The sequence below is a fragment of the Rhinichthys klamathensis genome, unplaced genomic scaffold, assembly GCF_029890125.1.
Source record: "Rhinichthys klamathensis goyatoka isolate OS25496 unplaced genomic scaffold, OSU_Roscu_1.1 h1tg000557l_1, whole genome shotgun sequence".
Lineage (NCBI taxonomy): Eukaryota > Metazoa > Chordata > Actinopteri > Cypriniformes > Leuciscidae > Rhinichthys > Rhinichthys klamathensis.
This window is the reverse complement of record NW_026607025.1, coordinates 2,076,219-2,090,691: the sequence shown is the minus strand read 5'-3', so window position 1 is coordinate 2,090,691 and position 14,473 is coordinate 2,076,219. Positions and strand designations below refer to the sequence as shown.

At 39.0% G+C, this 14,473-nt stretch overlaps 2 protein-coding genes across 3 annotated transcripts; one reads left to right on the top strand and one right to left on the bottom strand.

The window, feature by feature from the left end:
* Window positions 1-246: 246 nt before the first annotated feature.
* On the bottom strand, window positions 247-9,516 carry snupn (snurportin 1). Of its 2 annotated transcripts, none has more exons than XM_056239279.1 (9): window positions 9,440-9,516; window positions 8,069-8,233; window positions 7,308-7,488; window positions 5,238-5,342; window positions 4,536-4,632; window positions 4,330-4,427; window positions 2,231-2,308; window positions 2,068-2,148; window positions 247-1,126 (listed from the first exon to the last, which is right to left on the bottom strand). In XM_056239279.1, the coding sequence occupies exons 2-9, from the start codon at window positions 8,224-8,226 to the stop codon at window positions 824-826; spliced, it is 1,101 nt and encodes a 366-aa protein (XP_056095254.1). In that variant the 5' UTR covers window positions 8,227-8,233; window positions 9,440-9,516; the 3' UTR covers window positions 247-823. The 2 variants fall into 2 exon arrangements, with proteins under 2 accessions (XP_056095254.1, XP_056095253.1); XM_056239278.1 differs by lacking the exon at window positions 9,440-9,516 and adding an exon at window positions 8,385-8,532.
* On the top strand, window positions 9,124-14,029 carry LOC130073711 (uncharacterized). Its single transcript, XM_056239277.1, has 4 exons — window positions 9,124-9,494; window positions 10,750-10,918; window positions 11,225-12,154; window positions 13,657-14,029. The coding sequence occupies exons 1-4, from the start codon at window positions 9,282-9,284 to the stop codon at window positions 13,950-13,952; spliced, it is 1,608 nt and encodes a 535-aa protein (XP_056095252.1). The 5' UTR covers window positions 9,124-9,281; the 3' UTR covers window positions 13,953-14,029.
* Window positions 14,030-14,473: the final 444 nt, after the last annotated feature.

The window sequence follows — 14,473 nt, the reverse complement described above, 5'->3', positions numbered from 1 at the left end:
CTAATATGCTGATTTGCTGCTCTTATTTATCAATGTTGAAAACAGATGTGCTATTTCATATTTTTTGTGTAAAAATTATTTTAGGATTCTTTGTAGCATTTAATTTAGAAATCTTGGTCTTTAGTGTAACTTTTGATCAATTTAATGCATCCTTGCTGAATAAAAAACAAACAAAAAAACTTACTGACTCAAAGTAGAAACAAGACTTGAAACTTTTGGACATTCGAAAAGATTTAAGACAAAGGGTTAAGCAAAACAGACAGTAAAACTTTATTGAAGTCAACACAAATTTAAAAACATAATTCACAGGCTTCTTCACCAGCTGAATCTTAAAAGGATAGTTAACCTAAAAAGGACAATTTTTTCATTTAATCAACCTCAGGTTGTTCCAAACCTGCATGATTTTCTTTCTTCTGTTGAAGAAATAAAGGTTTGGAACAACTTGAGGGTGAGTAAATGACAAAATTTTCCTTTTTAGGTGACCTATCCCTTTAATGATCCAAACATCTACAGAAAAGATTGAATTAAAAATCTATATATAAAATCCAATAAAGATGCATGGCTAAACAGAGCAGATGAACTGAACAGAGCGTGATGTATACTATCGTTTATACATATGTTTCCTAAAATAACATCTGCAAAAAAAAGCAGAGGAGTTTCATTCTAGCGATTATGGTTACAGAAATAGGCCCATTTGGGTTACTTGGAGCTGCAATTTTAAATATAGCAATTAAAAACCCATTCACATTACTGTTCTCCATGGTCATGTGCAGGCTTGAGAAAAGTGCTCTCTAAAACAGTTTCTGCAGTCTTTTCGTGGATCTCAGGCCTCCATGCTCTCTTTCTGACCAGCGTGGGAGTTCTCCAGCTGTGTCTCTGGCGTGGAGAGGTGTTCCAGTTCATAGCGGCCGTTTTGGTCGGCTGGCCGAACTTCTGTGGATGTTTTCTTGTGCTCCAGGATCTGCTGAAGCTGATGGCTTGCATAATCAGGCTTGCTGGTGAGGGGACACTGTGGCACCTCAATGCCCAAGATATCTGCCACCATATAGGGTCTGAGCCAGCCAACCAGCGGTGTGCTGCCAGGGGTGTAGTGGGTCTCCTTGTGGTAGAAAAGAAGCCCGTCCACCTAGAATAATGGAACACATTTTGAGTTTATTTATTAACAACATAGATAATCAACTAATTCAATGCTATTTGGCATAATAAAGGGGACTTAACCACTGGCAAAATAAGCTTTCAACAAAACTTGGCTGCCTATTCAGTAGAAGGTGAAAACTATTTTGATATCAGTGGTAACTGACTAGAGAGAAAAAAGGCTTTTGTCTTTCCTTTTGCCAAATGGGTAGGAATACTTCAACACCCATAATGCACTGCCATCCAAGACCACTCCCACCACTCTCCTATGGATACGCTTACCAGGGTCAAATTCAGCCTTGCGTTAGTAGGAAATACTTCTTAGCAAACGTTCAGTTATAATGGTGTCGACTTGTATTGTTCCCAGGTGCAAGAGTTCAAAGAGTAAACGTTTAGCGGGAGTGAGTTACTTTAGGTTTCCAGTGAAGGACCGTTGTAGGCATCGGCCAAAGGCTACAAAGAATCGTAAATATAGAGAGAACGCCACGACTAAATCTGAAAAACGTCAGTGTTTGTAGTAAACACTTCAAACTGAAACGCCGTCATGTAAAGGTAAGAAAGCTGTTGCCGTAGTGTACAATTTTGACCATAATGCGGTTTTAAAGAGTAGACATAGTATGACAATTTTCAGTGCTAAACCTAAACTCAAACTAACTGTTCTGTTAATAACCCTCCACTGATCTGACCGTCCGTGGGCGGGGACACAAACATGCGGAAGTATAACCTGTAGTTTTTACGAAAGCCCTGGAGCTGTCAAACACTAGCTTGCGGGAAAACTAGAGATTATTGCTGACAAATAAATGTGAATTTCTTGGACCATGTAAAACTGAGAAAGAGTAAACATTGTTCATTTAATTATACCACCGACATTAAAACAATACAAATCAGGCTGAAAATCAGCGGAGTTCCACTTTAAATAGTGGATGTTCTTACCGTAAAGTTGTACTCATGTGCAAGAGCTTTTTGGATGGACTCTGTCGAACAGCTGATGTTGTTCAGACTGACAAATCGGAACTGCAGAGAGAGAGCAGACCATGAATGAATAAAGTACTTCAGCTCAAAGTTCAGACGTGCTCACAGTTATTTGTTCACTTACAGGATTAATCTTGGAAATTTCAGAAAGACCTTCGGCCTCTTCCACTTTAGACTGCAGCCAGTAGAACCGGAACTCCGTCTGTAAAAATATAACAACGTGTGCTTATAACTGTAAGAAAAGAATTACGTGCAAACAAACTATAATTTTAATACTGAGCCATTTATGCAGGGCCGGATTAACCATTAGGGCAACTGGGCACTTGCCCAGGGGCCCATGACATCTAAGGGGCCCTGGGCACCAGGGGCGGAGTGGCAATCGGGAGAGTCAGGAGTTTCCCCGGTGGGCCGGTAGTGTTTCGAGGCCGCGAGGGCCGGTCTGATAAAATGTAATTGCAAGTTCGCCATGCGCACTTGTGGCCCAAGCGAGGGGAAGAAAAAATATATTTTAGATAACGGAGCGTATATTTGCACTAAGTGCCTGTCTTTTTACCAAAAAGACGCCCGTCACGGGATAGCTACAGTGGCGTAGGTCGTAGCGCGTGAACTGCTCGATAATAGCTTTTGATGCGTTCGACCCGAGTTCGAATCCGCCTTTTGCCGAACTCTCTCTTCTCCCTTTTCTCAACACATATGAGATGTAAAATGTATAACCTAACATAAAGGTCTCTAGCGTTATATTTTGCCAACGAAATAAAATCGAAACCATGATATGGCTTTGTGCCTTTATAAAACAGCACAAGACTTTAAGAATAGGCATTCTGTTTGTGCTGGGTGAAAAGTGCGCTCTTTGCTCACGCGATCAGCATGGTTATCTGGTGTTTTCTCCTAAATAAAAGCTCAAGGGTTTATTTCTTGCAAGTGAAGAAATTAGGACAAAAGTATTTTAATTTTCCTGTATTATAGTGTAATGTAGACTAAAATATACTTTTGAAATATTCATTTTCATTTATAGTACATTTATAGGCTATATGGATTTTACGTCATAGGAATAATTATATAAATCATTATTACATTATTATAATAATTGTTTGGCATCCTAAAACACCATTGATAATGTAATGTAGACTGAGACTCTCATAACTAAAAAGATGTTTGAGCCCTCTTTATTGTCCTGGTACAAATCAATGCTTTTTCTTTGTTCAACGAGCAGTTCATGGGTTGAAGGTCTTAATTTTGATCTCTCAAAGAGCACGAGATTGATGCATTTAACCTTAAAATGTACAAAATTTTCTTGCGGGGGAGCATGCCCCTGAACCCCCCTAAAGGCACAGAGGTCCACCCAACATAGTTTTACAAATTCCTATGGGAAAAAACGACCATTTATGAACTTTACTCCAGCATAGTACAACAAAGTTCCTTTTAAGTCAGTAAAACTGTAAATGCCATATTAAAATGTCCTTGGACAAAATATACATTTGGCCTGCCTAAGAGACATTGTGCCCAGGGGCCTCTGAACTCTTAATCCGGCCCTGCATTTATGAGGTCATATATATACAATACCATTCACAAGTTTGGGGTCATTTAAAGAAGTTGTGTGAAACAAGCTGCATTTATCTGATCAAAAATAAATTAAAAACAGTAATACTCTGAACTATTACTACAATTTAAAACAACTATTTTCATATATTGTAAAATGTAATTTATTTTCTGTGATGCAAAGCTGAATTACTCCACATCATTACTCCAGTCTTCAGTGTCACATGATCCTTCAGAAATCATTCTGAATGCTGATTTGCCACTCAAGAAACATTTCTGATTATTATCAATGTTGAAAATGGTTGTGCCGATTAATATTTTTGTGGAAACCATGATACATTTTTTTTTAGGATTCTTTGATTATCAAAAAGTTCAAAAGAACCACATTTATATGAAATAAAAATCTTTTGTAACATTATAAATTTCTTTATTGTCATGATCATTGATCAATGATCAATTTAACGCATCCTTGCTGAATCAAAGTATTAATTTTCTTTAAAAATAATTATGACTGACCCCAAAATATTGAATGGTAGTGTATACAAATCTAAAACTAAATTATGACTGCTTTAATGCAAGAAACATAAGTGTACTTCAACATAATTAATTATATAAAATGGTCTGAAAGTGTAGAATATGTCCCTAACGATAATATAAATGTCATTAGAGGAAGTCATCACTTACTGAGCAGTCATATACAGGATGCCCCCTCCAGCACATGACATCCAGGATGTAGTATGTTCTGTCCACGTCACTGTAGATGCAGTCCAGGATGGTGTAATCTATAGAAAACATATTTATCAGAATTATTGTCCAGGATGGCTCAGAACAGCAGACCTCTAGCACACTCTAGTGTGATAAATCTGTAGGACAGGTGCAGAGATACAGACCTTTTCCCAGGGCAGAGTTGTGTCTGTTGCCGCCAGGGATAAGAGAAGGGAATCGATTGACACAGTAGCCGCTTTTGGTGTAAGAGGCGGTAGATCCCTACGGATAAAACAATAAACATGAAAATTAAACAGAAAAGGCTGAATCATTCCAGTCAGTAAGACTCGTCTGCTCATCAAGGCTGCATTAATTTGATCAAAAATACAGTAAAAAAAAAAAAACCCCGGTAATATTGTGAAATATTATTACAATTTAAAAGAACTGTTTCCTATTTTAATATTTTATGTAATTTATTTCTGTGACGCAAAGCTGATTTTTCAGCATCATTACTCATTATACTCCAGTCTCACATGATCCTTCAGAAATCATTCTAATATAATTTGCTGCTCAAGAAACATTTCTCATTATTATCAATTTTAAAAACAACTGCTTGAAATTGTGGAAACCGTGATCATTTTTTAAGGATTCTTTGATGAATAGAAAGTTCAAAAGAACAGCATTTATTTGAAATAGAAAGCCTTTGTAACATTGCAAATGTTTTTACTGTCATTTTTGATCAATTCAATGCATCCTAGCTTAATAAAAGTAGTCTATTATTTTCCTTAGAAACAAAATCTTACTAAACCCAAACATTCAAACAGCAGTGTATGTTTGATCACATTATGTGCAAGCTGGATGAAAAAAACAAAAAAATAGGTCCAAACCTTGGAAGCAACAACGAGGGAACGCTTCCCAACTGGACAAACCACCATCAGCCAATCAGAGCTCAGATCTGCAGGGACGTCCACCAACCACTCTGACAACATCAGCTGGAGATATCACACAAATATAAAATACAACTTTTCTATTAAAAGACTGTTAATTAATTATACTTCCAGACAGCATTATCATAAAAATGTATTTCACAAATTTGTATTTTTATTATATTATATTTATTATAGTAGGAATATTATATATGGTAAAAGTATCCACTTTTAGCTTATAAATATGTTATTAATACTAGTATCTTTAACTGAAAACCATTGTACACTCCTGGGCAAAAGAAATGGGCCAAAAATGGCTAAACATTTAGTCTTTTAACCACTTTAATCACAAATCACTTGTCAGAAAATTAGCAAGAACTGCACAAATACTGTAGATAAAGTACCTTAGCACAGAATAGCCTTTCCCAACTTGCAGAGAGCTATTTACAGGAATAACAGTGTTATTCCACTCAATGTTAATGGCTTCAACCAGTTCACGAGTAATCGAGAAATGTCTCTGTTTGTTTGAGTTTAAAGGGATAGTTCACTTTGAAATTCATTTTTGATATGTTTTAGCTTACCTCAAGGGCATCCAAGATGTAGGTGTCTTTGTTTCCGCAGTAGTTTCAATTTTGATATTTTTAGGTCAAACCGTTCTTGTCTGTCAGTCATATAATGCAGGACTCGTAAATGTAAGTACACATTGATGGCCTAAGACACGAAACGAGCCGTTTGTGTGAGAAAACGAACAGTATTTATATCGTTTTTACCTCTTGTAAACACAGCCACGTCCAAGTGATCTGAGGGCGCGGGCGCTTCGGTCTTTTCCGGCAAGCGCCGGAAGTGATCTCTCTCTCGCGCGTGTACGTCACTCATTGTTTACACAGAGATTTCGGAAGTGTTACCTTTCACTGTGAAGATCTAAACATATTTAGATATACAGGAAATCGCAATGGAAGACGATTTCGATATATCAACAGACAACGTTGATTTTTTTTGTTTTTTTTTGTAAGATATCACTTCCGGCGCTTGCGCAGACCGAAGCGCCGGCGCCCTCAGATCACTTGGACGTGGCTGTGGTTACAAGAGGTAAAAACGATATAAATACTGTTCGTTTTCTCACACAAACCGCTCGTTTCGTGTCTTATGCCATCAATGTGTACTTACATTTACGAGTCATTAAATCATGTTTAATTTGGACTTCTCTGTGCATGCTCTTTGAGGTGGTGACCATAGACCTGCATTATATGACTGACAGACAAGAACGGTTTGACCTAAAAATATCAAAATTGAAACTACTGCGGAAACAAAGACACCTACATCTTGGATGCTCTTGAGGTAAGCTAAAACATACCAAAAATTAATTTCAAAGTGAACTATCCCTTTAATGTGAGACCAAATACTCACTATAGGGTTCAAATCTGGACTCTGACCAGGACAAAACATGAGCCTGATGGACTTGATCTTTGGGCAAGAGCATTGTCTTGTTGAAACATAATAGCCATCCGATCATTCCTCTTTAGATAACTTTTTATTTTTGGGAAGCAAGCCATTCTGCAATATTCTCCTGTACTCCAAATCATTAAACGACTCTTCACAGTGAAGCAGCTGAAAATGCTATCTTTCTCCATGCTTCACTGTGGTAGAGATGCATTTATTATTATATTTCTAAGCAGATTTTGGAAGACATCGCTCTGGAGCATCACTGTGTGTTTAATTGTGATTCATCACTCCATATTCTGCCAAAAACTTAATTCGGTCTTTGATGTTTATCTGAAGACAGCAATGGCTTTTTAACTAGTGCATTTGCTTCAATTTTGCTCATTTCCTGACCAATAATTTGTCATTAAGACAATTAAAATCTTCATTGTTTAGCCATTTTGGGCTTGGCCTTTTTACTTTAGCTTTGTGTGGGTATTTTCCAGTCTTTTCAATCCTTCTAAATGAACAAGATGTTTTTGCTACTGTCCCTTTATAGCTTGTTTATGTAAATGACAATATCTGTTTTTCTGTCAGCAATTTTTTGAGCACCTGGTTGGCGTAATGCTTCGGTAGCTTTTTCCTCTGCTCAATCTCCATCCCCTCTTCATCTGCGCTGTTCTCCAGCTGTTGCGGACTCTTCTTCTCTTCGTCCTCCTCATCCTCACTGTCGACTCCGGTCCAGTCTCCATCTGCCAGACGACGGGCGTGATTCACGTAGTTCAGCCTTTTCCTGACAACATAATGTTTTTGATTAGTGTCACTGCGTCAAAATAAAGCCCAAGGGTTGCTAGGGAATTGTAGGTGATTAAAGGTGTAGTTGTTCACCCAAATTTAAATTTCTGTCATTATTTACACACCCTTATGTCGTTCCAAACGTCGTTCGTAAGACCTTCGTTCATCTTTGGAACACAAATTAAGATATTTTTGATGAAATCGAAGAGGTTTCTGACGTCATTGCAACTTTCAAGGCCCAGAAAGGTTTGGCGCACAAAAAGTACTCTTGTCGTTTCATAACATTAAGGTTGAACCACTGTAGTCACATGGTCTATTTTAACAATGTGTTTGCAACTTTTAAGGCTCAGGAAGGTAGTAATGATGTTGCTGTCAATATGGGGTCAACAATTTCATAAAAAAATAACTTAATTTGTGTTCCGAAGATGAACAAAGGTCTTACGGGTTTGGAACGACATGAGGGTGAGTAATTAATGACAGAATTGTCGTTTTTGGGTGAACTAACCCTTTAAGCTGCTAAGCAGATACACGGGTGTTTGAGAATTGTCCGTTTTGATTTCATGGTGACTTTAACTCACTCTTTCTGGAACTCCAGGAACCTCCTGCGCCGTTCACTCTGCTCCAGAACACTGTATTTGCTCTTGTACTGGGCCAGGCGGGGATGGGGAGCAGATGTGCTGTTGGGTTCTCTGGATACAGAGAAGCTGGAGGAGAGAGCCTGGGTCAGAGACTCCATGATGGACCTGTGACAACAAACACAAGAGTTCACATCATCATGCAATAATAAAAATTGGTTATGTATATAAGACCAATGACGTATTTCAAAAGCCAACGGGCATCACCTATATTATCACATTTGAATAAACACAAAACAAACACCAGCATGTCACGTACAGATAAACCGACTGCAGGCTGTAAACACGTGATCACAATCCCATCAGAGCTGCTCTAAGGTCCTTTACTCATTATGCTGAGTAATAGAAATACGAAGGGAATGACAAACCTGAAGAGTGAAATACACAACACCTACTTGTTATGCAGAGAAACACGCTTTGAAACGCAATGGCGCGCGCTGACGTCATCAATCCTCACCGCGGCCGACCAAAATCCGTCGCGGAGTTTCAGCGATTGGTGAGGTATTAAATTATTAATCTCAAAACCAATAGAAGAATGTGACTTGAAAGGTAAACCCTTGCCCCCCACCCCTCCCCCTTTATTTTGTTCTTCCCCTTTTCCCTTCTTCTTCTTTTCTGTAATGCATGTTTGCACTTATTCATCTCAAAATCATTGTATTGTTGTTAAATTTCATTCGATTTACTAAATACTAATTCAGTTAAAAAATATAGATTCTATGCAATACACCCTGTTCAAGTTCTAAAGCAAATAAGCATTACAAAAAAGAGGAAATAGAGTATGTAGTGAGACGTTGCAGATGTTGTCTATAATTGGTCTAAATAATATGAATCCCAATTTGACTTGTCACCGTGTACCCCCAAATAAATAAAATATAACGTAATACTTATTTTTTTATATATTTAAATAAGCAATTAATACTTTTCATATTCATTTTGTATGGTCAGGATATCACATTACATTTTTACATTACAACATTACATCCATCCATGTTAGGAGAGGAAACAGTAGGTGGCGGAATAGTGCGGAAAACGCCAAATACTCCAAAGAGAAAGAAGAAGAAGGTAGAGAAAGTTACAGCAGCGGAGCAGAGTCTGTTGAATTAGTTTCAGCGAAAACATTTGCAGTAGAGTGAGGTTGAAGTTGTCAGGATTAATAATGAAACGCAGCTACCCCAGCGAGGCAGAAAAAAGAGGAGACAAAAAAGAATGTGGTCAAACTCCCCAAATTCTCTTCTTTCTTTTCACACAAACTCCACGGCTATCAGTCAACACCGTCAGCGCTGCAGCAGCTCCTCTCCCGAAGATGAGTTTCACCTCTGCGACTGTCCCGAGTCCGTGTCCGGCCCCGGAAAATGACAATAATGTGCCGGTGAGTGCAGCTCACGAACAACACACACACACGCAACACACCACAGACACATCACACCACAGACACATCACACCACACCACAAACACACCACAGCACAACACATAGACACACCACACCACAAACACACCACAGCACAACACATAGACACACCACACCACAAACACACCACAGCACAACACATAGACACAACACACCACAGACCCGACACAACACACCACACCACAGACACAACACATAGATACAACACATAGGCACAACACATAGACACAACACACCACAGACCCGACACAACACACCACACCACAGACACAACACATAGATACAACACATAGACACAACACACCACAGACACAACACACCACAGACACAACACACCACAGCACAACACATAGACACAACACACCACATAGACACAACACATAGACACAACACACCACAGCACAACACATAGACAGAACACACCACAAACACACCACAGCACAACACACCACAGCACAACACATAGACAGAACACACCACAGACACAACACACCACAAACACACCACAGCACAACACAGCACCACACCACAACACATAGACACAACACACCAGCACATCACACCACAGACACAACACACGACAGCACAACACACCACACCACACCACAGACACAACACACCACACCACAGCACCACACCACAAACACAACACATAGACACAACACACCACAAACACACCACAGCACACCACAGACACAACACACCACAGACACAACAGAATATACATTCTATGCAATACCCTGTACAACACACCACAGACGCAACACACCACATAGACGTAACACCACAGAAACAACATTAACATTTACGCATTTGGCAGACGCTTTTATCCAAAGCGACTTACATTGCATTTCAAGGTACACATTTACATTCTTATCAGTTCTTGCTTTCCCTGGGAATCAAACCTATGACCTTGGCGTTGCATGCACCAACACTCTACTGTTTGAGCTACAGGAAAGCTAACCAACACTCTACTGTTTGAGCTACAGGAAAGCTAACCAACACTCTACTGTTTGAGCTACAGGAAAGTAGACACACATAGACACAACACACTACAGACACAATACAGATGCAACATAGATGCAACACACCACAGACACAACACACAGTTACATGTTAAGGGTTAGATTTTGACAGATATGCATGGAAATCATCATAGTTTTTATATATTTTGCTGACAGATGTTAATGGTGTGTGTTTGTTTAACCTGCACAGATGCATCGGACAATCCTGAGGCGAGGACAAGATCCGCTTCTCTCCATTGAGAGATGCTCGGTGTGCTGCAACATGTACCACTGTGACTACTGTACAATGCTGCATAAATATTTACACGAGGCACAAAATCATGTTACAAATCACATTCGAAATGCTGTTCAACAGGAAGGTGTGTGTGAATTCATTGAAATTTCTTTATACAGCTCAATTATACTGTGTGTGTGTAAGTTTATCAACCCTTATTATTTCTCCCTCGAATTGATTAATGTTCCTTAGCCCAACAGTTATAGGCTCATTTATTTTATTCTTTTATGTTGCTTTTTCTCCTTATGTTCTTTTATCTCAATCTCTGTCCTATTTTATGTCAATTTTTATCATTGTTAGAGGCGGTTTATCCCAAAACCTCTACAGGATCACTGTACAAAACTGTATTATTTTACTAATGACTATTGAACTTATTCTTTCTACATTTTAGGTTTTGTCATCATCAAGTGTGGTCTAGGCTGCAGACAAACACCACACTTCCACTGCTGCTACTGCACATCAACATTAATCAGAAGAGATGCTCTGATTAAACATTTAGCAACTTGTAAACATACGTCATACAGACAGCCTCCACCCATAGTGCCGCCAGCAGCACCACCTCCATCCACAGCCAAAGTACCTCCATCACAAATACCTCCAACCCCAACAGAAGGACCTCCATCCAAAGCAGAACTTCCATCAGAAATACCCCAATTCTCAGCAAAAGGACCTTCATCCACACCAGAAGGACCTCCATCAGAAGGACCTCCATCTACAGCAGACGAATCTCCATCAGAAGGACCTCCATCTACAGCAGACAAATCTCCATCCACAGCAGACAAACCTCCATCAGAAGGACCTCCATCCACACCAGACGAACTTCCATCAGAAGGACCTCCATCCACAGCAGACGAACCTCCATCAGAAGGACCCCCATTTACAGCAGACGAACCTCCATCAGAAGGACCTCCATCCACAGCAGACAAACCTCCATCAGAAGGACCTCCATCCACACCAGACAAACCTCCATCAGAAGGACCTCCATCCACAGCAGAAGAACCGCCATCCCTAGCAGACGAACCTCCATCAGAAGGACCTCCATCCACAGCAGAAGAACCTCCATCCCTAGCAGACGAACCTCCATCAGAAGGACCTCCATCCACAGCAGAAGAACCTCCATTAGAAGGACCTTCATTCCCAGCAGAAGAACCGCCATCCCTAGCAGACAAACCTCCATCAGAAGGACCTCCATCCACAGCAGAAGAACCGCCATCCCTAGCAGACGAACCTCCATCAGAAGGACCTCCATCCACAGCAGACGAATCTCCATCCACAGCAGAAGAATCTCCATCCACAGCAGAAGAACCTCCATCAGAAGGACCTCCATCTACAGCAGTAGCACCATCGTCTGCAGTAAGATTACGTGTCCGGCAGCAAGTCAGGGTGTCTTGCACACACTGTGACATTCAAATAAATAAAAGGAACTTGCTGGTTGACATTAACAGAAAACACAGACACAACACTTTTTTGGGACGATTTGATTTCCAGTAATATTGAGTATGAATGTAGATGATGATGTGGAAGCTTTTTTCTGCCACAAAATAAAAAAGGTAATTGCGACTTTTTTTCTCACAATTCTGAATTTTTTTTCTCGCAATTGCAAGTTTATATCTCACAATTCGGACTGTATAACTTGCAAAATCGAATTTATATCTCACTATTCTGAGAAAAAAGTCAGAATTGTGAGTTATAAACTCAGAATTGCAAAAAATAAAGTCAGAATTGCAAGATATAAACTCACAATTGCCAGAAAATCGAATCAAAATCAGAATTGCGAGATGAAGTCGTAATTACTTTTTGTAATTCCGAGTTTATATCTCAAAATTCTGAGGAAAAAAAGTCAGAATTGCAAGATGAAAAGTCACAATTTCCTTTTATTATTTGTTAAAATTCCATGGCAGAAACAATCTTCCATAGATTCATACTATTGATAGAGCATTAAATGAGCTAGCTACTATTTATCCAAACTGTGCTCTTGAAAAACAATACACAGGTGGAGATTGCCTATGGCAACTTTTAGCAAGTGTGGTCAGTTGTATGCATTCATAAGAAGTCATCATATTTTTTAAACATATTTATTTTTTCTGACAGATGTTAATGGTGTGTGTTTGTTTAACCTGCACAGATGCATCGGACAATTCTGAGGCGAGGACAAGATCCGCTTCTCTCCATTGAGAGATGCTCGGTGTGCTGCAACATGTACCACTGTGACTACTGTACAATGCTGCATAAATATTTACACGAGGCACAAAATCATGTTACAAATCACATTCGAAATGCTGTTCAACAGGAAGGTGTGTGTGAATTCATTTAAATTTCTTTATACAGCTCAATTATACTGTGTGTGTGTAAGTTTATCAACCCTTATTATTTCTCCCTCGAATTGATTAATATTCCTTAGCCCAACAGTTATAGGCTCATTTATTTTATTCTTTTATGTTGCTTTTTCCACTTATGTTCTTTTATCTCAATCTGTCTTATTTTATGTCAATTTTTATCATTGTTAGAGGCGGTTTATCCCAAAACCTCTACAGGATCACTGTACAAAACTGTATTATTTTACTAATGACTATTGAACTTATTCTTTCTACATTTTAGGTTTTGTCATCATCAAGTGTGGTCTAGGCTGCAGACAAACACCACACTTCCACTGCTGCTACTGCACATCAACATTAATCAGAAGAGATGCTCTGATTAAACATTTAGCAACTTGTAAACATACGTCATACAGACAGCCTCCACCCATAGTGCCGCCAGCAGCACCACCTCCATCCACAGCCAAAGTACCTCCATCACAAATACCTCCAACCCCAACAGAAGGACCTCCATCCACAGCAGAACTTCCATCAGAAATACCCCAATTCTCAGCAAAAGGACCTTCATCCACACCAGAAGGACCTCCATCAGAAGGACCTCCAACCACAGTAGAAGGACCTCCATCAGAAGGACCTCCATTCCCAGCAGTAGCACCATCGTCTGCAGTAAGATTACGTGTCCGGCAGCAAGTCAGGGTGTCTTGCACACACTGTGGCATTCAAATAAATAAAAAGAACTTGCTGGTTCACATTAACAGAAAACACAGACACAACACTTCGCTGGGAAGATTCGAATTCCAATAATATTGAGGATTATATTGATTATGCAAATGTTTTGCAGTTTTATGTTTTGTAAAAAAAAAAAAAAAAAATCTCATGAAAAACAAATGTTGTGTTCCTGAGATGTAATATACTAAAATTAAATTTAGTATTATTAATATCTTGTTTATTAAAGATTGACTATGTTAGCTGTGTATTTTGGATGATGAAGATTAATAGAAATAATTTCAGCAACATTTGGTACGGTGTATTACATTAATCAACTAGATATGATTAGAATGAATTCACAAATAGCCTACATACCGGTAGCCTTAAAAAACAAGGTAGGAGTGCACAGATCACTTGTAAGTTTGTTCACGCCGTTCGTCGCATGCTGAAAAATCATAAAAAAATATTAGAAAAGGGTAAGGCATTATTATATGCTAGCATCTTAAATTGCATGCAATTCTTTCTCTTGTTTGTTTTTGGGGGTTTTTCAGCAATAAACATGTTTTTCATTAGGTTAGTGTTCGAAGGGCTTGCAATAATGTCAACAGCCAGTGAGT